Genomic DNA, 27,036 nt, shown 5'->3' with positions numbered 1-27,036 from the left:
TTCCCTTTTGAACAATTCACTTCTGGGGGATACACCATACATCTCTTTTTTGCTCACGCAACCCACACCTCCCTCACCAATGGGGGTTCTCCCCGTCCCATCCTTTTGGGTGAACATACCTTTCTCTGCAGTTCTCCCTGTGTGGAAACAAACTGCTGTGCTACTTTGTCACCTCCCCCAGGGATTCCTACCTCCTGTTGTAGATCCTACAGTGTTTAACTTTCATCTAACCTGGGTTCCCTATGGGCACATTTTAATGCTGAGCAACAGCTCACCTGGAGGAACTTCACCTTTATCACCCCTTCTGTGCCCCGGGACACCCTATGTGTTTGAAGAATACCATCAAGCTCTGTCTCACCCAGCGCAGTTCCACCGTTGATACCACTCTTGTGCCTTTATAAACATAATAAAAGGACTTGCAGTACTTCCCATCTAAGAGTGCCTAGTGCCTTAATAAACAGTGAAAAAAATGGACTTGCCTTTCTTTGAATTTTGATCTGGTTTAGAAAACAGTAGATATTCGGTGCCCTCAACGTCAGCGAAATGATAGCATTTAAGAAAGCTTTGGAGGGGTGGTGTTGGGGAATCAATGTAGATTTACAACTATTATTGCAAATCTTGGATGAATTCTTAGCTTGCATGAACAACTGTTGCAATTAAAGATTGTATGTGTGTGTGCTGACATTTCAATATTTGGTCTAGTTGATTTAAACACTTCTTGCGAGCAAATTGGCATGGGGTGCCTAGATTTTGGTTATATGGCTCTAGGTGCAATTTGAATTCACATAGCAAAGAGTACAAAATAGCCAATGAGACCACAGCACGGTATCATTTTTAGATTTCTAACACCTGTCAAATTCATACAGCAGTCACAATCAAGTTCCTCAGAATTGTAGTGTATCCAAACAGAGCAAGCAGTGAAACAGAGGTATAACACAGATATTGCTTTGCTTTAGGAGATACACTTGTCTGATGAGTACGCTTAAAAACAGAGGAGTCACTGAAGGGTCAGGAAAACCATCAATACTATTCCCCCAAAGAAGACATATATATATATATATATATATATATATATATATATATATATATATATATATATATATATATATATATATATTAGCTGAAACAGCCTTTCAAACATATCACTTTACAAATTCGTAAAACACATTTTAACACAAATTTCAATTAGTACACATACATACATATATATATATATATATTTTAAAAGAAAAAAGTAGTAAAAATAAAAGCAAACTTAAATTCCTCAAATCAATTCACCATCAACGTTATACAATGAAAGCAAATTGAGAACATAGGAACTCAAGTCTACCGCTCATCCACAAAAGGGGTGGCTTTCAGTATAAAAATTGTTACATAATATTTACAAATATATGAACAATAACCACATTAATAAATCTCATTAATAAAGAAACCCACCTAAATCAAATTAAATTACATCATCAAGCGACAGCTAAAGGTACATTTAAAGTGCACACCCCATTAGGATGTTCCAAAAGGTTCAAAGAATGCATGAAGGATACCATCGCTAAATTCATTTTCAAATTGTGATCATGATAGAGGTTATCCCCAGGGCTGGACTGGGAACCAAAAGTGGCCCTGGAATTTCTTTTCAAAGTGGCCCCATATTTCGCCGAAGGAGCGAGCACAGCGCGTGAGCCCAACCCTCCTATCACGGGATTGCGAGTATGTCCCAAGAAGATGTTGAATAAAATTAGTCTAAATTAGTGCATTTAAACCATGTTTAAATCATATATGGATTAAAAAAATGCATGTTTTAAATAAATTCATGATCTCAAAAAGTAGACCTTCAATGATAGATGGACAAACCACCAGTGCAATATCAGTCTCAATAAACATAAGAAACATGTCAAATAAATAATGGATTGTAACAAATGTTTTTATTAAGTAACAGAAATCTGTGAAAACTCTAGAACTGTAAAACAGCTAATAATAAATAATAAATATTCAATAGAAATCTGTGAAAATTCTAGAAAGTATAAAACAGCTAATAAAAAATATTCAATATCTCTTGTAACATTCTACCTTCAAAGCAAACAGCTGCAGACCCGCACACGGAACTGGGTGGCTTTAAGATTGATCAGAGAGGAGGTGGTTGGCTACCCATACTAGGGAATGTCCATGGGTGTAAACTGGGAGATGCTGCCAAATTCGAGGTGTGACGTCAGCGTTGAATGGTCACAGAGGCAGGTATGCACACCAAGACTCTTCAGACCTGCCATTAAGCTGCATAAATGGGACCGAGGACAGATGCAACACACGTCCAAAAGGTAAACTAACAAGTCTGATACGTAACCAAACGCTGAAAGAAGTATAAGAGAGTTTGCCTACCAGGCCTTCATGAGAGATGCCCCTAGAGGCCAAGATGAGATGATAACTTGCTGAGGTATCCTTGGAATCAGAGGATAAGCAGACGGGAAAGCCTTTGCCAGAGCTTGAAGGGGAAAAGCAGAAACAGCAGAAACCCTGTGTGTTCAGAGGATAACCCACAAATAAATGCTGCATTCACGGTTAATGTGGTATGAAATCCCAAAGAGTCGCACGTTCAAAGAAGGAGAATTGAAGCAAGTGTGAAATGTTGAATTCTGGGACCTCTGATACAGAATTCCAAAGTGTTTCACATTTGAAGAAAGAGAATTGAAAAAGTATGACATGAACCGCTGATTTGTAGGAACTCGGACACAAAATCCCAAAACACCACGTGCAAGGAAAATTTTGAAACAAGAGCGAAACATTGTATTCTGTAAACTTAGGGACACTATTCCGAAGCGTCTCACATTTGAAAAAGGAAAAATGAAAGCACAGCAAAAACGTTGCATACTTACATCGGAAGTAAGCTATCCACAGCATTTTTAGCCCATATAAAGAAAATTCTTACATATATTATTGATAGGGTAAGAACAGTAGGCTGAGCCAATCAGCACCTGTGTTGGAGCTGATGAATTGAAGAAACTTAAGGTTACAGTCAATTGGACCAGATCCGTAGACAGGGTAAGGCCTGAGCGGGCAAGGCCCCCCAGAATCTGTAAATGCCCACTCATCAGCACTGTGTGGGCATTTGCAGATCTTAATATTACTGTGGTGGGCCCAACTACATTAGCTGCAAGCCCCACTAGTTAGGAAATCCTAGCTATGCCTCTGAAAAGGACCCATAGCTTGCGAGCAATTGGGTATGGAGTTAAGAGGAGAATATGAAGAAACTGTGGAAGTAGGGGTGCAGCACTGTGAGCAGGGAGGAAGAAAACCTCTCTCTGAGTTGAGCAGCGGTCTATTGGGCTATACCTGTGGATTTTAAATACACTCTCCAGGATTTGCACGCTGGTTTCCCAAATGCTAGCGCCCCCATTCAAAGTCCTGAACACACCCGCAAAGACTGGGTGTGGAATGTTTTTGTATAGCACAGTTATCTTGATTCAACATTGTCCTCTTGCCTTCAGCCCCAGCTGAGTTCCAACCCTATCTAATGCTTAGTCAGTCTTCTGCCTCAGTGCCATATAACCTGTCCCTCCAGGTGCAGTGTTCCATAGTTACCTCCGGAAGCTCAATGTCAGTCTGCTGATGTTCTCTCACGCTCTCTGTGGGTCTGAATTAAGTGCTGGGGACATACATTGCACCTTCAATGACATGATATGATAGGTCATTTATAACACACCTGTATACATGTGTTTCTAGGTGCGAGAACCATGCTTCCATAGGGTTGGGCAACTTTTAAGTACAGAATTGTTGCATGTAGCATAGTCCGCATTACAGGCAACTTGTGCCCCTTAGTCATTCCACAACATCTTTGTGTGAAGAATACATTATTCTGGGGTTCCAATGCATCTTTTCTCCACTTAGCAGAACTCTATCACTTGACAGTGCACCTCCCTAACTGGCCTGCTATATGGTTGGCTCACATGGGAGGTACAAAACGAACAGAGACTGGCTCACATGCACATGTGTACGTGTGTGTGGCACTTGTGCACTGTTCTTTTCTTAACTACAGCAACATGTATCCAGGGAGCCGGCTAAAACTGGTTTCCAACAGTTCCATCCACTAAGACAGTCCTGTCCGAAAATACAAATGCATAGTAATTTAATTTCCATTGACAGAGTAAAAGCACCATGCACGATTAATACCACAAAACTAGTTGCTATGTTTACACTCGCGCACTCTGTGTGTACAACCACATCCCCAAACCTAACGGGATAATAAGAAGGTCCACCTTCCTCCCACTAGCACTCCCTGCTGGAAACAGGAACGCAGAGAGACACACCACAGTAGACATGTATTTAAAGTATAGCTCTCGAGTCTGCCTGTGCGATAATAATGCATTTTACACTTCTTTGTGTTATCACTCTTCATAGTAGGTAAGAAATTACACAGGAATGACCCGAAGTTACAAAGAAAGACAGATTCTGAGCAAATAGTTGCCCGTGGAATGGAAAAGCTGGGATTGTTTTCGTGCGCCATTAATTTATTACCCCTCTGCTTTCGTCTGTAAATTTAATTTTTTCCTTCCCCCTTCTTCGTCTGTAAATTTCATTTTTTCCTTCCCCCCTTCCCTAGCTCGATCAGCATCTCTGCTGCTTCAGCCATTTCCATCTTGCTGTTAATTTCCCCTGCTCCATGTGGAGCTGCAGACTGTTCACCTGCAGGCAGTACTGGCGTTTTGCTGTAGCGTGCACACGTCCGGAGGCCCGAGATTTCACTTGAGGTTGAATCCCAGAGTATCTGCCGCCAGCGAGAGAGCGAATAACAAATTGGATGCACCTCCGATCCGGATGATTAGTGTGTTTTCTTGATCCGGGCGACTTGTGAGCAGACCACTCCAGGGATGCTCAGAGTGTGAGCCCCACTTGGAATCGACTGGCCTGGGCCTGATAGTGTGGGTGCTTATTTCGCACCTTGAAACACTTGTGTATAGGTGCGTATTAAAAGCCATATCATGTGCTCTGACCTACTCCCTAAGCTAAGACCAACTCCAGCCTCAGCTAGCGCCCACTGGGCTGCAGGGAGAAGAGTCGAGGCGCAGGCCCAGGATGCAGAAGAAGGCGGGAATATTTCATCCTGCATTCTTATTGATTGGAAAAGAGCCCTTCATTTCTTCTCACCCCATGTTGTGAATAATTTGCAGTCTTTGTCAAAAGTTAATGGAGTTTGTTATAGTTCACTCTGAAATCGGCAAACACATCCAGCTACATCTGATGTTCATACAAACACTACGTTTTTTTTTTCCTTCCTCTGCTCCGTTTTCTCCTTGGTTTGATTGATGGAAACTAAATCATGTAGAATAAAAAAGCGTTGGTCTATCTTACCTTCGACATCAATGACATGCCAGCCGAAGGTCTCACAGCCGATGCACCAGCAGTGGCACGCACCGCACACCCAACACTTGACACTGCACCAGAATTAGGGTGACCAGATTTTCAAAACAAAAAACCGGGACGGCCAAAAACATAAAAGAGGGACTACCCCATCTCAGCCCACCAATTACCGCCCCTTCCCCAACACGCCCCCACAACCACCCACAAACATATTTCCAGCACTTCTCCTTTCTATAAACTGTATATAATCTCATTTGTGCAGTTTTGTCTGTGAATCGTGGCATGTTAATTCAAAACGAGCGTGAGCTCTAATTAGCATGTTAATTCAAAACGAGCGTGAGCGCTAATTGATATTACATGGTTTGCCGTGCAACAATTTCCAAGCCAGTCTCTGTGGCACAGTCAGTAAGTGTTCCGGCTTGTACATGAGAGGTTGGGGGTTCGAGCTAAACCTCTCCAACTTCAAAATTCTGAAAGTGTCGTGGAAAATATTTACGGTTTTAATTACTGTAGCACCCCAAACCCCAGACAGGGTTTCAAAAATGAAAAAACTCCCGGGACCCGGGACGGAGGGTGATTTCCCCGGACTGTCCTGGGAAAACCTCGTCACCCTAACCTGAATGTGTGTGCAAGAAGGCACGTGCCATTTCGTTCCCGAGCCCGGGCCCTCATGCGCAGGCAGGCACACAGCCAGCTGGGAAGAAAAAAAAAAAAATCCGCATTCGCAGCGCCAGCGTCAGAGTGCCATCGGTGAATTGGCTGCCAGCACGGATGCGCACACTTTATTGTATCCTTCCACGTCTCCAAAGAGGCCCTATGACCAGAGGCCCACCGGGGGATGTCCCGGTGTCCCGGTGGGGCAGTCCAGCCCTGGTTATCCCACAACATATCAGAGTTCAAAATCAAATAATCAATAAAAAAGTGTCAGAAGGAGCTCACTCTCAGAGGAAGTAGACGAGGGCATTCATTGTGGGATCCAAACAGAAACAACAGTAGTTATCTTTGGTAAGATTTCACCTAAACTGAATTTCTTTGGTAAACCACAAATTCATCCTCAGCCTCATGTATTGATTTCTTTGCTTTGGGTCGGGAAATTGTAATATATATTGCTTAACAACATTCGATTTTTTACTGACATAAGGTTGGATTCTAAATAATCTCAGTTGCAAACACCTTTCACGGGTCTCAATCCAATCGCACCAGCCCAGCTTTATTTTAGCTCTAGCAGGATTATTAATAAGGGTACTCTCTGATACTCCTATATGTTCCAAAATGTTCTGAGCACTCACTCTCCAGATATCAACCTTAACTTCTTTGGTGGTTGTCACGTATTTGGCTAAAATGGTTTATTCGCCAATAAGTCCTTCCTAAAAAGGGCGAGAATCTTCCAGCAGTACACAGCAAAAAGTGAGAGCGTTCCCAATTCATGGCGAATTAGACACATGGCTACAGTTAGCGGCAAGCCAAGAATAGATCTCCAAAACCGCGCTTTGAGTTTTTTCCTGAAAGGTTCTCTAAGCCAATGCCTTGTCTCAGCACAATATATAAGAATAGGTGTTACCTTTTGCTTAAAAATGAAAATTTACCATATTTGCCTTGTATAATACGGGCTTGGGCAATGCCCGTTTTTTATTTGCGCTCAAGATCTTGAGGGGAAATCATTAAGTTGACTGCTAATAACAGGGCCCAAATACTTATAGTCAGCAACCACCTCCAGCTTTTTATCCTGTAGGAGCCAAGGCACCGACCTGCGAGACAATCTCTGGTTTACATTCCAAATCATAATTTTACACTTGGATTGATTAATCGTCGTATCACACTTGGGGTCGAGTTATATTCATTCTGTTATTGCTTCTCTTTTGAGTTTACTCCATTGTTACAGGTTCCTGTGTTTTGCCTTCAGGGTTTCACACAATTTGGGGTTTATTTTCAGTGTTGTTTTCCAAATAAACAATAACTTTTTTATTCGCGTTTTTTGGATTTTACAACTGGTTAAAATTGTAAAGTGTTTGACCTTGGCTGTGGCTAGTCAAAAAATGGCTAGTAGTCAAAGGTAACTCCTATTTGTTTCAAGGGGAATTTCGGAGATCTACTTTTTTTGTGTCCTTGAGCTCCGTTCCCCTCACAGTAAAAGTCAAAGATCCCTTCTGGTATCGGGATCGAAGAAGGATCTGATGTAGGGATCTTCCTGATCCGTATTAGTCTGCTCAGATCACACTAGAAGCCGACCGGTTTCAGTGGTATAGCGATAAGTGTCACCACTTTCTTCAGGGCTGGAGACTCGCACTATTTGTGTGCGGTCAGATTTCTTCTGGTTGTAAAAGGCTGAAACTGCAGTTTTCAGAAATAGCAGGACGCCCTATAAAATTGCATTGAACAGGGTGTGGGACGAAAAGAGAAAAGAGGGAGGTGGTTGTTAATAACATATCCCATAATTTTATCTCACATGGATGGAAAAATGTGAAGTCTTCATCTCACCCAATAGAGCTGTGACAACTCCCATCTATCAGGGTTATGGAGTCGAGCTGGTATTTTCCTGTCCAGAAACCAAACATATATCTTGTGTACCTACAGAGGAAATATTCCGTAAGTATTTACATGGAAACTAGAAGGAATTACATACCACACTAAACGGACATCATAGTGTAATATCAACATACATTTAAGGTGCATTATAAAACTAGCTCCATTATTTACATCGATCAGCTCAAAGTGAGCTTGATCTATGGTGCAACAAAGCCCAAGTGGACATCCTCCGTGGAGTCTCCAAACTGTCCCTCACAGTCCATATGGGACAAAATGTAAAAGGGGCACTTAAGCCGGCAAGTGACATGTGGTAGCGCTGTTACTGTTGCTTCAAAATCCTAGAGGGCAACATATTTAAAAACCGCATGTGATTGGGCGTGGAAGAGTGCATATGGATCTAGGGCGACTTGCAAGGTAGTGAGAAAAGTCGAAAAAGTCGCTGGGTCATCCCGTTTAGTTAAAGGAGTAATGTCAAAATTGGCCATGAGTCGGTGCGGCAATATGGGAGAGCAGTGAGAGGGGTCGGGGGAAGAAAAGGCTCTGTTCGGGGGCCTCGCTTACCTCCCAGAAGCTGATTACGCCGCAGTAGTAAATCCACGGTCAGCATACGCCGTAAAAAAAGTAGATCTCCAAAATTCCCCTTGAAACAAATAGGAGTTACCTTTGACGACTAGCCATTTTTTGACTAGCCACAGTCAAGGTCAAACACTTTACAATTTTAACCAGTTGTAAAATCCAAAAAACTCGAATAAAAAAGTTAATGTTTATTTGGAAAACCATGCTAAAAATAAACCCCAAATTGTGTGAAACCCTGAAGGCAAAACTCAGGAACCTGTAACAATGGAGTAAACTCAAAAGATAAGCAATAACAGAATGAATATAACTCGAACCTGAGTGTGATACAACGTTAGGGAAGATTCGAGATTTCGATTCCCAACCCAGGTTCAAACTTTGTGGATATCATTGATTAATCGTTAACAGGTTAGCCTCTACGTATTTACCAAGCTGGGAAAAAAGCGAACGCACAAGGTTGTCGGCATAAAACTGCCAGGGGGCCACACTCCCTCCCAATTTAGGTGAGCCTGAGATCATTTCTAGAAATACTGAAAGCATATCGGAAACAAAATAGTTAAAAAGGTTACAGGCCAGAAGACAACCTTGTTTAAGGCCTCTAAAGGTCTCAATAGGCTCCGACAAATGTCCGTCCAAGGCCAATCAGTTTTGAATTGTGGTTTGTAAATGCAACTTGTTTATCCAATAAACAAGATAATCCGGGCACGCAGCCTGCTGCAGTTTATTCATAAAAAAGCCTCTGCAGACCGAATCAAAGGCTGCCTGAAAATCGATAAATGCCAGGTAAACTGGCTGCTTTTTGGACGATTCCTAGAATTTAATCGCTTGTAAGACATGCAAATGTATTGCAGTGCCCAGGCCTGGCAATCTGGTTTGGGTCTCGTACCCCAGAGAGGTCCAGCCAGAGATTTAAATCTCTCAGCGAAAACCTGGCAAAAAGCCTGCCACTAATATCCAAAAGCGTTATCGGCCTTTAATTCGTTGGGCACGATTGATCACCCTTCTTATAGATGAATACAATGATCGATATCTGCCAGGATGGAGGTAACAAACCAGTCCTGACGGTCTGCTCGAAGATAGTCAACAGAATGGTAGCCCAGGCTATGGGATGTTGTTTAAGCATAACATTCAATAACCCATCCGGGCCAAAAACCCTGAATGTCGAAAGCTTAGAGATGTAATACAAAATATCTTCCAAAGCGAAGTGAACATCATCATCATTCAGTCTGGGATCTTGATTGTCAGTGCTCTGCAATGGTGTGAAAGCATAGATGGTTTTATAGTAGTTAACCCAGACTTCCTCAGGCACAGGATTCATCTGAGCCGACAGCTGCAAGACCCCAGAAGTTTTATTCAGGAGACAGCACAATTCAGCAGAGCTCCTGGAGGCTAGGGCTCCCAGCTTAGCTTCCACATCGTCCTGGCAGAGCAAAGCTCCTCCAACCTTTAGCCAGTTCTTATATTGGCACTTTAGGGATCTTAGTCAGAGGGTCAAGGCTGGCTTAGGCAGAAAAAGTGCTGCCCTTTTATCTGCCCTATAGGGGGCTTTCCATGCTACCAGTTCAGAATCATATATATGTGCAAATTAATTCTCTTGGATTTAGTACCATCATTCGGTGTGACTTTAAAGAAGTGCATAACATCTGTATATGATTTAGAGGTCCCTTTACTGCATAACTGGGAAAGTCTTTAGCTAAAAACCGCCAAGAAAGAAGGGGTCTATTGCAGCCGATTCTTAGCATGACTTAAAATCAAACCTGAGGCTGAAGGCAGATTCAGAACCTACCTGGGATTAGGCCAGGACCAAGTAGCTACCAAAATGTCATGGTCACTAAAGGTTTGAGCAACAATATGAAATGTGGAGACTCGATTGAATAAACCACTATCCATGTATACGTAGTCAATCAAAGCAACCTGTGTACCTCTGTGCCAGGTTGGAACCGGAGGCAAATCGCCCGACACACATCCATTTAACATGTGAAGGTGACGCTCCTTCAATGAGGTGTTCCATCTTAAAACAATGGGCGAAAGAACCTTGGGGAGTGGCACTATACAAGAAATGTTAAAGTCACCTGCCAAAATTGCGTGGTCACATGAGCAGTCCAAAACAATCAAATTCAATAAATCTTCCAAGGCACTAATAAAGGATTAATCTGTTATGACCGCGTGATTCCAGTAGGCATTAATGATAGCAATCACAAATTTCGAAAACTTTATTTTAACCAATTGCAAAAAGGTATTTGGTGAAGCCCAAGGTCAAATTGGATGAAATCTTGACCACGACCAGCAGTCCAGCCATCGGTCACCCCCTAATCGGGGGAATAGCATGTATCAACGTGACCACATGGTTATCCCAAACAGGGGAGACATAAAGCCATACCTCTTGAAGAGCTACAATATCATAGTCCCTCGGAAGGTTATTGCCAGAGCTGGTTAAATGGTTAAATCCCCTAGTATTCCACAAAGCCAAAGTAAATAAGGTCGAGGAATCCAGCAGCTAACATTGATTCTGATTTTTATTGTAGTTAGAACTGGCATTATCTCGACTATTCAACTGCATTACCAGACAAGTACTATGGCCATTGGGGGCATCTGGAAGTCATTGCTTTCCCAAACAAGGGATGTGCTGGTGGTCAAAAGAAGAATTATTCATTAAAAGGAAACCCATATGATTGAGGTCAGATCGCGCCTGCCACATGACATTCCTCACAAGCGCCGACTTCATCCACAGCTTGACTACAGATAGGTCATAATCATGGACAAATTCGATCTGCTCGATATCAACTGAGGTAACATCTTCCAAGGCAGGTATTTCAGGAAAGATATTCATCACAGATTGCCGATTGAGGTCATACTTAGGGTAAGGGTGTGAACGGCACTGCAAAATTAGATTAGTCAGTTTATTTTGGGTCCTGAACAGATTGCGGTATAGCCCGTAATTGATCATTAGCACCGTCACTATGGGGTGGCATTAGTCCCTTATCACTATCTGAGACTGGCAAAGAGCCATTATTGCAATGTCTATCACATTTAACTATTTTATTGTGTTTTTTGGGTTGAGAAAAGAAACGGTGTAAAGATTTATCAATCTCATCCCTCCAACCTTCCAACATTATGTGTTGGTCTATCGAGGGGAGATCAGATGAGGTGTTCAATACAGGTTTTGATAAACTGACTGTCTGCTGTACAAGCGATGAGCTAAAGAAGGAATTTGCGGGACAGGAGTCTGACAGGAGCTCTGAATGTTATAAGAAATAACTGGATGAATACCCTCTTGTTGTTTAGATAACAGGACTAAAGCCTCCAAAGGCACATACGGTGGTGGCAAAGTCTGACACTAAGTCACCAAAGGAGCTTTCACTTGGGAAGATTTATCCTGATATTTATTTGCAATAGCAATGCGCGCAAGCGAGGCCGCTGTTTTAGGTAAAGTTAATTTCCCAATACATTTTTGCGCACCAGTGGACTTGTTACCAGCAGAGGACTTCATGTTTTTAGATTTCTTTTTCATGTGGGAAACTATGGTAACTTTCGACTTGCTGTCAAATATCTTATAATTATGCAATATAGTACTGTCCGCCCCAACCCTCTCCTTAAAGGCCGATCCTCAACCTCACATCAATCTTACTAGGGGCCAAACAGTCAACATTCTTGACCTTTAATTTTTTATTTTTTATGCATGGATGGCCCAATTGACAATACACGGCTTCCTGAGCAATGGAATTTGAAGGAAGAGGTTCTACCATTAAACTCTCCTTCAGAAGCGTGGAACCAGATAACAATTGTGTCTCATCCACCGGCATTTCCCTAAGGGCATCAGCTTTCAAAATATTGGCCTGCTGACTAGATGAGCAGTCAATAAGCGAAATATAATCATCAACAGGGTTTGCAGCCAAATGTCGCGAGGCAGCAGTTGTAGTAGCAGTAACAATAGGGAAGTCAATTCGATCCTTACAACTCAAACACTGCAATTGCATCCTATCTTGCAAACAATCAAGTTTTGTTAACAAGGAGTACTGCATATTCAATTTGTTATCTAAGGTCTCATACAACTTGGTGAATGAAAAAAAGGCATTTTTCATAGATTGCAAGGACATTTCTAACCCTACTGGAAAGATCCCATTAATAGCACCAAAGGGAGCCAAGGGTGAAGTTGATTTTCATCGAGGACTAGGCTGTAAATATGACACAGACAAGGCCGAAGAATTGCCCGTCGTAGGTGAAAACATCATAGGCGATTGCGAAAGATCACCCTTCTGAGGATTTTCAGCAGACAAGACCACACCCTCAACAGTCAACTTGGGAGCCGACTCTTGATTAGGTGGTGGAAGAGCTGCAACTGGGGCTAATGGATTAACCATAGTCAAAGGATCATAGCTTGCCGGGACACTCAAGGAACAGGTATTGGGGCAGGGCTCAGAAACCTTATCCGAAACCAGAATTACAGTGGGCAAAATTCCCTCTGAGTTCAAAAGGAAGGGGGGCAACGCCAAAACCCCCGCATCAACCAGTGAATCAGGAGAAGTACAAAGCTCACGGCTCACACCAGCTGCCGTGGGAATATGAGCAGAAACCTTGGTTGTCCAAGGAGTTGCAATGGGAGTTAACAAGTTAATACGTGTAAAAGCACAAACACCAGGGGTGCAAAAGTTACGTATGTCAGCCATACGGGAAGCAGGGCAGGCGTTGATAGGGTTTCTTTTAAAACGGAACAAATGTATAATGCGGGTTGATGATTTAGGTGTAATCAAGGCCGCTGCCGCATATGCGGCAAATTCACTTTTATCCGGCACGCTGGTCATAAGCCGATACAACATCCACTATGACCCGCAATGACCGGAAAAGTAAAGGGGATCAAAGAAAACAACTATATAATAATGTGTTAGAACGAAACAGAACATAGAAACACAAAAAAGGTTCAAATCGAATAGCTTCACCCACCCACTTCCCGCTGGAACTTCCAAAATGCACGTCCGCAAAATGCCCGTGGGTGCCCGATGAAATATGGATTCTGGGCAAAGTGGGCGGGGCTCCCCAAGTAATTAAACTAAAGCAAGAAATAAAGAATGGGAAAGTGATTAGCAAGGGCTTCGTTGGTAAGTCAATAGCAATATTTCTATAGTCCTTGGTTTGCAGTCAGTACCAGTAAATGTTCTCTAAAATGTTCTCCAAATGTTCTCCAAATGGAAAGTCAATAGAAGCAGAGGTTCATGCCGACACAGCCAACAGCACTTTGGAAATGGCACTTCCAAAATTCCATATGAGTCCACTTATACATAGGACATTGAAAGATGTGGCAGAAAAGGTAAACAAAGCCTTAGAAGGAAGGTTTGTTATGCTGATGATAATGGCAGAGAAAGGGCAATTATGCTAATAAACATGCCTCTCCCAAACATAGGGTCTACTCTGGTTTGACATGACCATTCCGCCATACCAGCTCAGGGAAAGGATTCTGAGCTATAGATTGGTGGATTTAAATCTGTCACCAGAAGTGTTGCAGGACAGACATGTACGGGTGAAAATAAGATATTGTACAGATAGGAAAGCACTGAGTTAGTGGCAGTTGGTACAAAGGTTTCAATATAGATCAATGCCACTTGAGAGATTGTTTACACAAAAGTCCAAAATTCGTACTCTAAAAGTGATTTATTTGGGGCTTTTAAGCGGTAGGCAGAGTATATGAAATTGGCATATATTGACAAATTACATCTGTTGGATGAGTGGGACTCAGTAGGTGAAGTGAACGTCATTTGCCAAGCTTTGCGGGTCAATTGGAGAAGTACAGCATATTCTGAGTTCCACCTTAAAGAGAGAAAAGGAACAAGTGGTTAGGTTAGCCATTTCCTGAGCACAGACAAATGCCTGTCAGATTCACTGCACTAGTTACTGATCCTTAGCAACAGCCTCATGGGTTTGAAGATAAGGGGAAGATGAGTTGTCTGAAAACTTACATGAGTGAAAAGATCCTCTAGTTTTCTTAACATTATAACAGAAGAATATTCCTAAATTGTATGGCTTTTCAAGCAAAACTCTGTCTCTGCAACATGACTTTTTAAATTTCCTATACGGAAGTAGACGTACTTCCTGAGAGTGTAGATTTCAGGGTATATAACTTTGAAACGTATCCCTAATTATATGTGGGCTAACATTATATACAGCTCTGTGGATCATTCACAAAGACTGAAATGCATGTGCTGCGGCAACGGCAACCAATGTTCTGAGTGGAACTGTTGGCCCAGAGAATAAAAAGGGTGGGAAGCAAAAGTAAAATTGTGAGTATTGGGGACTACAAGAATGATTTAACAAGGGGGTACAGAAATTAAAAGAGGGTTCATAAAATACTATAAAAGACGTGTTCCCAGCAAAATGTTATACATGGTCTGAGATGGAGAAGTGTCCTTTTGTAAGGCAGCATCTGTATAATACAATGCGAGATGCAATAGTTTATCTGGCTATGAAAGAATAACATTGCTAATGTAGCCAGATAGGAGCCCCCAATTATGCTCTAGCTACCGATCAAAATCCTTAATCAATTTAATGGGAACACACAGGTCCTGATGGACGTGTGGGAGCATAGCCTGAGAAGGGTGCTTAGGACGTTTGGGTGGTAAGGATGAGTCTGATTCTGTGAAGGGAGGGTTAAGGTTTAATTACTCGAGGCAGGTGCTAGATCTTTATGGACGTGGGAAAAAAAAGACTAATGGACTGATGTGAGAAGGCATTTGATAATGTCAATCGTGACAATGATAATCAACGTCAATGCCTTCTCCTGTTACCCAATAGAGTGAGTAAGGGAAAAAGCACAGGTGTCACTGATGGAAGATGAAACATGGAAAGGTCAGGGGGTGTGGACCATCAGAGGGTCTAAAAACTGTTCTATTTTAAACATATGGAAATCTGATTGTCAAGTTAAACAAGAGAGGATGGTGGAGTTGTAGCTCAGCTCACCTTTGTTAAGGAACAGAGAGGATAAACCACAAAGGAACATTCTCTAAGCTTTGTGTAGGAAGCTTAATATGATTTAAAAATTAACTTTCCCTGCCAAACATCTTGTAAACACTAATGAAAGTAGTGCAATCTAATCTAGCTGACACACATGTATTTACCTGCATCACCTGGATGGATGGAAAAAGATACAGAAATCTTTAAAGCAATCACAGATCAAAGAAACAACATTTAGTACCCATTTTAGTCTATTCAGCAAGTGTTAGTTTGGAGTCAATGGGAACAGGTAAATTGTGTAAAACAAGGACTGCTGTTGGAAATGTGCCCAGAGTCTCTGACCAAGAATTTGATTTGACTTCCATTGGCTAATCTTTAGCTAAGAGTAAGAATTACAATTCGGTACATTTTGACTTTAATTTGCGTCTACTGATCCAAACACATGCCTTGATTGTTCACCTGTTGAATACCTCGTGAACACTCTGAGTCCCTCCTCCAACCACCAGGGAATTTGAGTGTTGACTACATATGTAGAGAACTCCACTCTGTGGCATCGAAGGAGATGCACTATCAATTGCAAATAAAGGTTTGATAGATTAGGAGATAATAATAACTCCTGTGGTACCCTTTCATTTAATACATAGGTTTGAGATTTAAAAGCCAGGCAAGTACATAGTCCCCAATTCCCAGTCTTTCAAGAGAGTATAGGAGTATGGCATAACTGACTGTGTTAATTGTGGGTGATAGATCCAAAACAAGTAATGCACAAACATCCTGTCATCTAGCAATTTTAAGAATGTCATCTAGCATTGAGCCTATTGCTGCCTCAGTGTTGTGCACTGGTCGTAAGATCTAGATTGCCAGGGAAAGACTGAAATGTTTGTACTGCCGCTGCCTCTGGCACTTCAGCAAGGAATGCCAGCTGCAACATGGGCCTAACGTTTGCAATGTCGGAGGCATTTCGAGATGGCTTTCTAATAAAGGAGGTCTAAAGACCCTGTTTAGGACCAGAATGAACAATTCCCAGAATAAAAGATGAATTATTGATAGGGTATATATAGTTTGGCTATAAATGCAGAACTTGGATCTTTTGGTGAGCCCGTTGCACATGCCTTTTTCAGAATTGTATAAAACTTGAAGTTTGCCAAGAGTTCAACTCCAGAAATATGCTTGGTAGCTTATTGAGTATGCCCTTAGATGTTGCGATCATATCTGCTGCTGGTGCTATTGTTTCCAGCGAGATTCGTTAGTGTTCTGAACTTTGTCCTCAAAATAAACTGCTACTTGATTACATAATTTACCTGACACAGGAACTAACTTATTGATGGATTTTACGTCTTTAAGTTAATTGGATACATTTCTTCAAATACTTTGGGTGTTGAAAATATCTATGTTGTTTGAGAAACTCCACTTTTACAATCCTATTTCTTGAGCATTTGTTTGTACAACATCACTTCGACAGTGTTTTACTCGGTTTTCCAATTTGACTTAATTTTCAGACATTATTTTTTGAATTTTATAAGTGGGTTGTAAATATACCCTTGTAATAGTTTTTTTCTTGAACATACTGTACTCAGTAGAAATTAAGTAACAATGGAATATTCTCCTTCTGTTCTGTTGAAGAATGTTCTTGAAGAATAGAAAAGTTGAGATCTGTAATTGGTGTTCTTGCAACAGATGGATGACAAGCTAAATTGCATAATGTGGCCATTATTGTTTGTGGTATGCATGGCGGCAATGGCACCACCTACAGAGATAGCAGCAGTGCCGCAAAGGGACAAGTTACGGTGTGCAATCAAGCAATGTCCAAAATAAACTAAAATGCACAAGAAGTTGTGCTATAAATAAATTTCCTATACGGAAATTGGTTTTGGAACTTCATCTTCCAACCTCAAACCAACATCTAGAAACCCAGCCATGGCACAGTGCACACTACTTATTCAGACACTCCTCAGCACCAGAAGTCTACTACAGTGGTAACTGTTTAAATTATTTTATTTATTTCAATAAAATAATCTGTGAAATTGTTCTGTTTGTGAGGGCGGTCAAATTTTCAAAAGCGGTTGACAACGCCCAGAGACCCTTTCAAAGTCAACTATAGCACCTGTCGTATACCCTTCTACTGGAGATGTAATTTGGAAAGATGAGGCACAGCTAAGGGGCCGTAAACTGTGACTGATTTTGAGTGTACATTAAACTAAAAACAAGTATTTTACAAAGTAGAATAATGGGGAACTTTGTAAAGAAAACAAGGATGGGCTGGACCATAGGGAACTCTGGGGATCTCCTGGTATGGTGCTGCACCCTGGGCCTCTTTTATGTGCTAATTCCAAATGATCCCATAAGAAAAGGGTAGGCCTTGCTGAAATGTGTAATATGGGGCCAGTTTGAAAATTATTTCCAGGGGCTCTTTTGGTTCCAAGTCCACTCCTGAAAGAAACAATACATTTTAGAAGGAATAGACTTTCCGGAACTAGTCCTGATGCCAAGTGGACTGTTTGGAATTTTCAGGTAGAAGACCCATTTATGAAACATACATATTTCTCACTGCTATCTCAAACAAGTTTGATCTACTCAAAGACTTCATGCAGTGTGCACCAGTGACTTCAAACCTTAATCTGGTTCAATGTTCACTGTAACGAATGCTGGAGAGGAACCATGTTTCTAGAAATGAAATCCCCACTGGAAATAAGATAACTGTAGAGGAGCAGTTGTATGACTCTGCAGGAAGTCCCACCCCCCCTACCGCCTGTATGTTGGAAGTCTGAGGTCGTGCCATGCTCGATACCTGCATGTGTGCCAATTCCACAGCGAATATTCTAAAGAAGATACCCACCGAGAAAATCCTATAGGATGTATCCGCGAATAGATGACAATCTGAGGGAGGAACTCCCTGAAGGAATATGAAAAAGAGTGAAAGAGGAGCTGGTGACATCACAGGAGACAAGAGTGATGCCCTGAGAAGACTGGCTGAAAAGAATGCGTGGACTGCAGGCGGAGCCGCCATTATATAGAAGCTGGACATTAGTGTTGGAATTTAGTAAACCCATACCCATGGAGAGGAAAGGCCAAGAACTGTGTTGCAGCAAGAATTAGCTGAGATATTGGATACGAATGGCAAGGCTGTCTGCCCAGGTACCAAAGCTAAAGAAGCCAAGGCCGGTTATCTATTCTCAAAGGCGGTGAACGTGAGAAGCTGAATTATCCCTTATTAAGGTGCAAAGAAAGAACACCATGCGTGTCAAGTTTTATTAATTTAAGACATTTAAATGCTGCAAAATGGTGCAAATCAAGGTCTCCTGTCACGTGAGCAGAGGATGAAAATAGAGTTGGGTATTGAGTTCCAGAACTATGATAGCACGTGTTTGCACTCCCTTATACTCCCAGAGACAAGAAAACTATGCAAGGCCAAGTTCAAAGACAATCAAGTCAGGTCCACCTCCTGGCACCTGGGTCTGAGCCCATGTGCTGCTAAGTGAACTGAAGGTTCCAAAAATGGTACACACATGCCAACCAATTGTAGAGGGTCATATAACGAAGGGCCTAATAGTTTGAGAGCCAATGATATACTGAGTACTTAATAGTATTGAAGATGACACATTTTAGAGGCAGGCATATGTTGTCCACCTGACAGTCGATAACCAATCACAATCCCACCCCTTATAGAAAGTATACTTAGATGTTCCCCTTGAGCGTATCACAACTCCTCGTAGGTTTTTCTCATTTGCCACATAGTATGACATCAATAATGACATATTTTTTGTATATAAGTGTGGTTTTTATGAAATTTGCTGAGAGAACTGAGCGAACGTCAGTTGATGTCCGTTGTAACTCCCTGTTTTAGATAATTGATATTAAAACAGCAAACCTTGCCATCTTCCTGAGTTGGTTCGATTATTTGGTGTCAGAGTTATTCTGCATCCCCCTCCACAGCTTGCATGCTATCCAAAGGGCTCTAAGCTCATAATAACTGACAGTTAGCAGCTGTGTAACGCTGTGGAGTACTGAGTGTATGTACAATTTAGGAAATATGATTTGCAGTACTCTTTACAGTGATGTTGCAAGTTACAAAGAGCATTATATGTGATATTAGTTTTCCAGTACAGACATTACAACAAACACCATGGCATTAGAAATGCAGGTTGGGGGGCCAGAGCATAGAAGAATAGCAGAGGCAAGGAGCTCCGAGCCACCATAAGCCCCATCTCGTTCAAAGATTCTCAGGACCCTGAACCCAGAGGAGCATGTCCCTTGCACCACAGTGAAAAGATGGGAGGGCTATGTGAAAGGGGCATAGCAGTCTGCAATGTATAAATGCTGGGAAATACTGCGCATGGGGAGTCCAGGCCTGGCACCCTCCAACATTGCCACATCTTGCCTATTGCAGCAACACCGGACTAGTGGGAAGAGTACCATAGTGCGCGCAGGTGGGGGTCACATTGTTGAGCATTGGAGCATTGGAGTAGAAGATCCAGATTTAGATCCAGGTTTAGAGGTTTTGGAGGCCCACTTCTCCACTGTGTCTGATTCAGAATGTTGATTCCTCCTGGCTTTGATTCTATCTCTCTGTGTGGAAGGTTGACATGCCATTTATGTTAGTAGTTTGCCAGGGCCCCAACTGGCCTGTGGGGAGCTAGAAAATTGTGTTTGTAGTGGATGTGCCACCTAACCTATCAGCATAGTGTCTCTCAAGGGGCAAGAAGCAGAAAGGGGCAATATAAAGGACCTGCTGCCCCCACAAGGGCAGGTCCACAGAAGTATTTGGTGAGAGCAGACAAGCAATCAGTTAAACTCAATGAGAACAGACGACACATCGCCACAAACAAGTAAAGAAAGATATTTTTCTTTTGCAAAAATAAATTCAAGCATTTCTTCAAATAACAAAGCAATAAAAAAATGATCTTTAATTTATAAATTAACTTTAGATGAAAACAAGCTATTTGTTAATACATTACATGAGCAATCTCAAACCCCAAGAAAAACTCCCTAATTTTCTCTGTAGTAAAACAGAGAATTGTTCTGATTTTCAAACAGATGAGCTCTTTGCGATTCATGAGAACAGTGATAGATGTTTGCGACTAGACGCTGAATAGCACATAAAAAGCAGAAACACAACATATATTAACTTTTTCCAATGATTTGCAGGCACATAGGTACATGGAATACTTATACACTGGCCTTAATGTTGTGCCACTGGCAGAATTTCTAATCTAAACATGAACTCGTGAACTGTATACTGCATCATTTGGAGGTATTTCACTGCTAAAACTTTTTAATTAAGTTCTTTATATTCGAAATAGGAAAGTGTCATCAAGCCATCATTAACAGCAGTGGGATAAAACTTTGATCAATGACTGCTAGGTCTCTTTGCGCAGTCATTTGGTGCTAATGTTTCATTGAGTGAGAGCACAATGTGTGCACAAGCTTTTTTAGTGATAAGATTGTTATCCTGGAGAGGACGACCATCGATGCCCTGCAAGTGTTATTTGAATATTTCCAAGAATAATGCCAAGTAAAAGGCTAAAGATTATTGCTATTAGCACTCTCCATCAAAGACATCCACTAACCCAAGGCCTGCTTCAGTCCTGGATGTCCAGTGCTTACCTAAAGCTCAACTCCTCCATGCTCAAATTCCCACTGTTGACCAACAACACAGAAGACCCAGACATCCAGACGTGGCTCTCCGATAGGAACCTTGAGGGCTTCACACCCCAGATGACAGTGTGTACCATGTCCCTTGGGTTCTACATTTACAGACACCTCTACTTTAAGGAACACCTAGCAATGAATACACAAACTGCTTGTTCCAACTTTCTGTCCTGCGGAAATCACGCCTTTCATCCCAGCAAACAACTTCAAATCTGCTGTCCAAGCCTTGATCCACGCCCATCTGGATAGTGGCAATGACCTCCTGGAAGGCCTTACAGCAACCCCCTGGAGCACCTGAGACCTGTCCTGAGTGCTGCAGCATAACTCATCCAGAGTATCTGCCAATTCAACCACATCAATCCAACCTTCGTCAGACAGTACCAGCTGCTGCTGCTGCTGCTATCACCTTCAAATTCTGCTGATTCATCTACAAGGTCATCACCCTCAACACCACCAAGCTAGCCCACTGAGAAGAACAGCATCTCCAGAGGCCTATGATAACCCACCAGAAGCCAGGACATGTGCTGACTTGATCTCTGCCAGCAGAGAAAGTAATGAACCAGAAGACAGATCTTCTCTATCTACTATCCCCAGACCCTGGAACCTTCTCCCCATCAACACCAGACTCTCCCCCTCAATTCTACATTTCAGGAAGGAACTCAAGATCCTCTTCTTCAAGGAATTGTCCCTCAACATTTAATTCCACAAACCGCCCACTCTCCACCTAATCTTATTCTGCGTTATCTGCTCTCCCCTTTTCTTCCCCTGGTATCTTGTAGATCTCTTCCAGTACAATTGCCCACCCTCACCTATTTTTAGTTCCCTGCACCCTAGTATTGGTCCCTTGCAAACTGTGTCCATCAGCATGTACTTCCTCCTATGACTTGTAAAGTAGCCTGTTGCTTCCCAAAGCTAGGTCAGCACTCAATAAATACAATAATAATAATGATAATGATAATAATAATACCAATACTAATAACAGTAACTCTGTGCCATCATTCTGTTTTGGTGGAAATGTTTCAGTAATATGTGGCACACTCAACTAATTAATTAGAGTGCTTTAACTGCTTGATTCTCTAGGAAGTTTGGTGGCCATTCAATATGTTGGCTCTGTAAATGTACAGGCAGAAAGTCATAGTCAACCGTTTTTGGTCTGGAATATATATGCCTTGGTATTGTAAGAGTGCAAGCTAATTTTGAAAGAGGCCTTTCAAACATTAATAAGAGTAAAATCTCTCATCCCACAAAAAGCGAAATTTTGGATACAATCAATATCCCTGACTCTGCCTTAGGGGATAGTCTGAGCAGCAGCAGCAGGGGAATGGAATGATGAATTCATGATCACACTTCTTACCCTGGAAGAGGTGTGGTGGGAGCTCTCGCTTCCCATCCCAAAGGTCAAGCAATGTTCCAGGTGGGGACCATGTACCCATGGATGTCTGCAAGTCAGGCTCTGTACTCTGAGACCTCTCCTGCTAATCTACTTTAATATGATACTGGCTATTGGGATCATCTACACATTGTAGGAATTGGTAGAGATAATCCCAATGTTCAAGAAGGGAAAACTGAATCTACAAAGTTTCATCACCAATTTTTCCTCATGAACGAATAACAACTTTAATTTGTTAATTTCAATTAATTACGTGGAAACGCCCACTTAGGTCCTTCCAGTGTACTGGAAAATCTGATCCAGTCATTTGTGCATTTTTACTTGACACCACCCCTTGCAAACGGGGAGGCAACTGGCGACAGGACCAAACCATTTTTTTCAAACTGTTGAAAAATATATAGGAAAAGTAAGAAAATAGGCTGTGCCCACTCACTCCCTTTTCTGAATTTCAGAAATGCTCACAGTACTGTGCAAAACGTTCTCATCCTCATTTTTAATTCTGCTCTGGTTGGTTCGCTTTCCTGCTGGTGTGATAGCGAATGGTAGGAAATTCCAAGAAGGATGAGCTTTGCAGGATTTCTGCAATGGAATAACCAGATACATAAAGCTCCCGCAGCTCAGCGCTCATCTCTGGGATAATGTATAGAGACACCAAAAGGACAAACTGCATAGCAGGGAGAGTCTGTAAAGATACCTGCGAGTTGCAGTCCACAGTGAACACGCCCAGCTTCAAGGGAGGGGTGCACAAGGTGCATACAAGTATGCAGTTTAACTCTTTCATTGAGGCTTGGCACCTTAGCTAGGTCCTATTTGAAAGTGTTCCTCCTGGACAGAAAGGAATCATCCATGTGAAAAGTGTTGACACTTTGCAAGAGACCAAATGTACTATCGGGCACTCTGCAAGAGATCAACGTCCCAATTAAAACCCAAACCCCAACATTCGAATCGGGATACGAGAGATACAGTTCTCTTTGCAATACAGCAGCCACCATATTGCCAGTAGTTGCAAAAAAAGCTACTAAATAAAACTCAATGATATAGAATTCACCACCACAGCATGGATAATAAGTGTGACTGTAGGAGACTGCGTGTATTTCTTCCTTGTCATAGTGTCTGAGGGTTACGCTTTAACTCCATTTTGCCTTATGTTACAAAAGCAATGTATTAAAATGGAATAAAATGCAATATAAAGGGCGACAAAATAGGTTCTCAGAGACATATTATTCGTATTTTAGAAAAAGAAATATCAGTATTGCATTTCAAGGCGTTTATAGAGTGAACCGTTTGCATACACATATCCCCTCAGTCCTCCAAGTTATGATGTTAAGCGCATCTCTGTTCATGCATAAATGTTGACCCCATACTGTGACTGGAATACATTCTAGCTGCATTTTTTTCTGCATGTTATACTATTATTTGTGTTGTTTGAGTTTGACAATGCCAAAACAAAAGCACCAAGTTAATGTTTTTTCAAAAAAAAGGACAAATCCAAAAGGCGTTGGGGAGGCGAGAGTCACACAGAGCTGCTGTGACTTGACAAGGGGCGAAGGATCTCACTGCTTAACAGCCAATGCCATGAAAGTAAAGCCAGGCCAATCCCAGACGAGCATTTCTGCATCCCTAAAAATCACAGTACAGTCTCTCGGTCAAAAGTCAAAAGCGTGTGCATTGGCAGCTCATTTTCCATCTAGTACAACACTGTGGAGAGAGTGCGAATGTGCTTAGACATATGTAGCGACAACAGATAAAGATGAAATAAATGCAGGGCAGATCATTCAACTAGACAGAGGGTCTCTTCCTCAAGAAAATGGCATCACTCATCTGCCGATATTACACACCTCGATAAAAAGTACTGTATGGCCCTAGTGTCCAAGTGCGAGAATCTAGCATAATGTGTTATATGAAAACTGTGTACTATTCTAGGCACTAGAGGCAGATTAACGCACCATAGGAATTCTAGGCATATTGTGTTGAATGAATCCTTTATCATTGACTTCTATTGACATCATGTGTGTAGAAGGTTGGCTGCTGCTCAAGGACATCTAAACCAAAGACAGGCTAGGCGGGGCGATTGGAGTTAGCAATGCTTTCCTTGATGGTCGTGGCTTATCTTGTGACACAGTGGCGTGCGTCCACCCAGAACAGCTCCTACCGTTATATGAGAAATGCACCTGAAAACAATGGTCACGTGTATGTTACATAGTACGTGGGTAACGCGCTGTTATTTGAAGCAAACTCACGCAAAACGACTAGCGGTTCGAATCCCGGATCCGCGCTTAGAAATCAACTCTAGTATAGTAACTAGTGCGTTATAAAAAAACAAAGGATTACATTTAGTTGATCACCATTTTGATGGCATACTTGGAGGCGCCAATAGTCAACATATTTCTTTGGGGCGGTCACGTGAAGCTCTGTAACGTGTCTTTCTTTTTCCTCACATCCAGGAGGCCTACACTCGGGTGTTGATGGGAAACATTGACCTGACCACGCTTGTTTTTCCCTCGGAATCCTCAGGTATGCTATGTGGCACGCGCTTCATTCAGTACTAATCCTTCATCAATCTATTCATTCATCCTGCGGGAACGCTGTCTTCTAAAGGTATCCTAGTAAGGCATGCTGGAAGGATCATTAAGAGCACACTTGTATATCACCAATAGATACAAATTCTTAAGGTCCATGTTTGTCTTCTCTTTAAGAAGCCTATACATAGGTGTGTCTTGCACCACGATGTTTACCAGCAAAGAAGGAGGCACTGCATTATACCGAAAATAATGTTGTAGACATGTATACATGTGGATGTACTATGGTACCATAGCACATAAACAAGCACATTTGCACATGCCCCTTCACATTAGAGATAGTGCAACGACATGTGCGCGCTATTTTGCACTGGTGCTAATGCTTTGCACAGGAGCAACATATGCACAGATAGCATAACGTCGCGCATGGAACGCTAAAAAGTGCTCTGGGGCCCTGACTCCCTGAAATATGGAGCAAGTGCAAGGCAAGAACAGGTGAATACATGAGAGTTCATGAGAGTATCTCACTGCACCGGAACGATCCGTTCAAATCAGAAACACAACAGCAGGACCTGTGTCAGGAGTCTGGTTTGTATAATAACAACTAGAATCCTCTATGTGCTGAATAGTCAGGCAGACATTAGTGTGGCACTGTCACAGCTGATGCTCTAAGGGCCTGATTAAGGGTTTGGTGGTAGTGGTAGTGGTAAGGTAACTGGCAATTTTGCACACCTAAGGTCTGATTGTGCCATTCTAAACTGCTTCTGTAAATCAGCCCCCTAATGTTTCACCACTATGCCAAAGTACTAGTTTCAGACATGAAACTCTCTGTATCCGCCTACTCTTGTGTGACTACCGCCCCCCAAAAGCAGTCATGCACGCTGTTATTGCACACAGACCAGCTACCGCATTAGGTAACTCACAGACACAATGAAGTCCTACGGGACTCTAAAACGGGAAACAGAAAAGTCTGCAAGACTTGTTGGAGTCATGAAGACCTTTCCAAGCCACCAGTAATTACTGCATGCAGTGATCGTAATACTGCCAAACTACTCATCTCTCCCTAAGTCTTGAGGGATCAAATGAGTTTGATCCCAGGTTTAAGAATGTTTGGTCCAAGTTAATCCCCATTGTACCAGTGTTACTCACAAGCACATGATGCCTCTTGTTCACAGAGCGTTTTCCAATGGGGTTTTGCCATTACAAGACGCTTTTGTGAATTAGGCCCTATGTTATTAGACATTTAGCACCACTGCATATGTGCAATTAGTACTAAGGCAAACATTGCCCAAGTGCAAAAAACCTATTCTATAATCCACCAAGACTAGAACAACGGTAAAGATTGCCCTAGTGCAAACATGCCTTAAAAGAACATGTTTGCATTAGGGCACATTTTGCTCTAGGGCTAATTGCACTTGCACTGATGCAAAGTGCCTGTAACAGGACCCTGTCTGTGTTAAGTAAACTATTTCTGGATTATATATTTGTTAATATTGAAGTCTTTCTTTCGGCCAAAGGTGTTTTGTATGTTTTTATTGGATATTTATACGGCGCCTAAACAACAAATGGTGTTTCAAGGCGTCACAAGACCAAAAAGGGGGGACAGGGGAGAAATGTAACATTAACGGTCCTACTAGGCCTTGTGTCATTCAGATCATGCAAGTGCAGTAAAAAAGTGCAGGGGGGAGCCAGGCGGGGAGTGGGAGGAGGGAAGTGCCGGTCGGGGCGGCAGGGATGATGCTAAGCTGGGAGGGGAGAGTGGGGAGAGGAAAATAAGCCCAGGGGGAGGAAGAGGGGAAGAGGAGGGCCCCTTGGGCTAGGCAAGTGCTAAGGGGAGGCCAGGTGGGCAAGTACCAGGGGAAGCAGATAGGTAGGGTGTGAGGACCACATGCTAAGTGCAAGGATAATGTGGACCAGGCTAGGTAGGGAGGCACACCTGGCTAGGCCGGTCAGAAGAAGGGGACCCGGAAAGGGCAAGTGCAGGTTTAGGGGCGGGGGGGTCAGGGATACTGAGTTGCATGGGTAGACTGGGTGAGTGAAATGAATTTCTGAGGCGGAGGTAAGCTTTTCAGACGAGCCTTTATTTACGGC

General features: G+C 42.3%; 1 protein-coding gene across 2 annotated transcripts in view; it reads left to right on the top strand.

The window, feature by feature from the left end:
- LOC138481081 (xaa-Pro aminopeptidase 2-like) overlaps nucleotides 1-27,036 on the top strand; it is a 633,999-nt gene that overhangs the window by 558,260 nt on the left and 48,703 nt on the right. For both annotated transcript variants that reach the window (XM_069612976.1, XM_069612977.1), the window contains one exon: nucleotides 24,871-24,940. In XM_069612976.1, the coding sequence (XP_069469077.1) occupies nucleotides 24,871-24,940 (70 nt within the window). The remainder of the gene's footprint in view (nucleotides 1-24,870; nucleotides 24,941-27,036) is intronic.

This window comes from Ambystoma mexicanum, chromosome 5p (assembly GCF_040938575.1).
Source record: "Ambystoma mexicanum isolate Mex_15411 chromosome 5p, UKY_AmexF1_1, whole genome shotgun sequence".
NCBI classification, from domain to species: domain Eukaryota; kingdom Metazoa; phylum Chordata; class Amphibia; order Caudata; family Ambystomatidae; genus Ambystoma; species Ambystoma mexicanum.
Note: the sequence above shows the minus strand (reverse complement) of the source record. Positions and strands in the feature narration are given on the sequence as shown.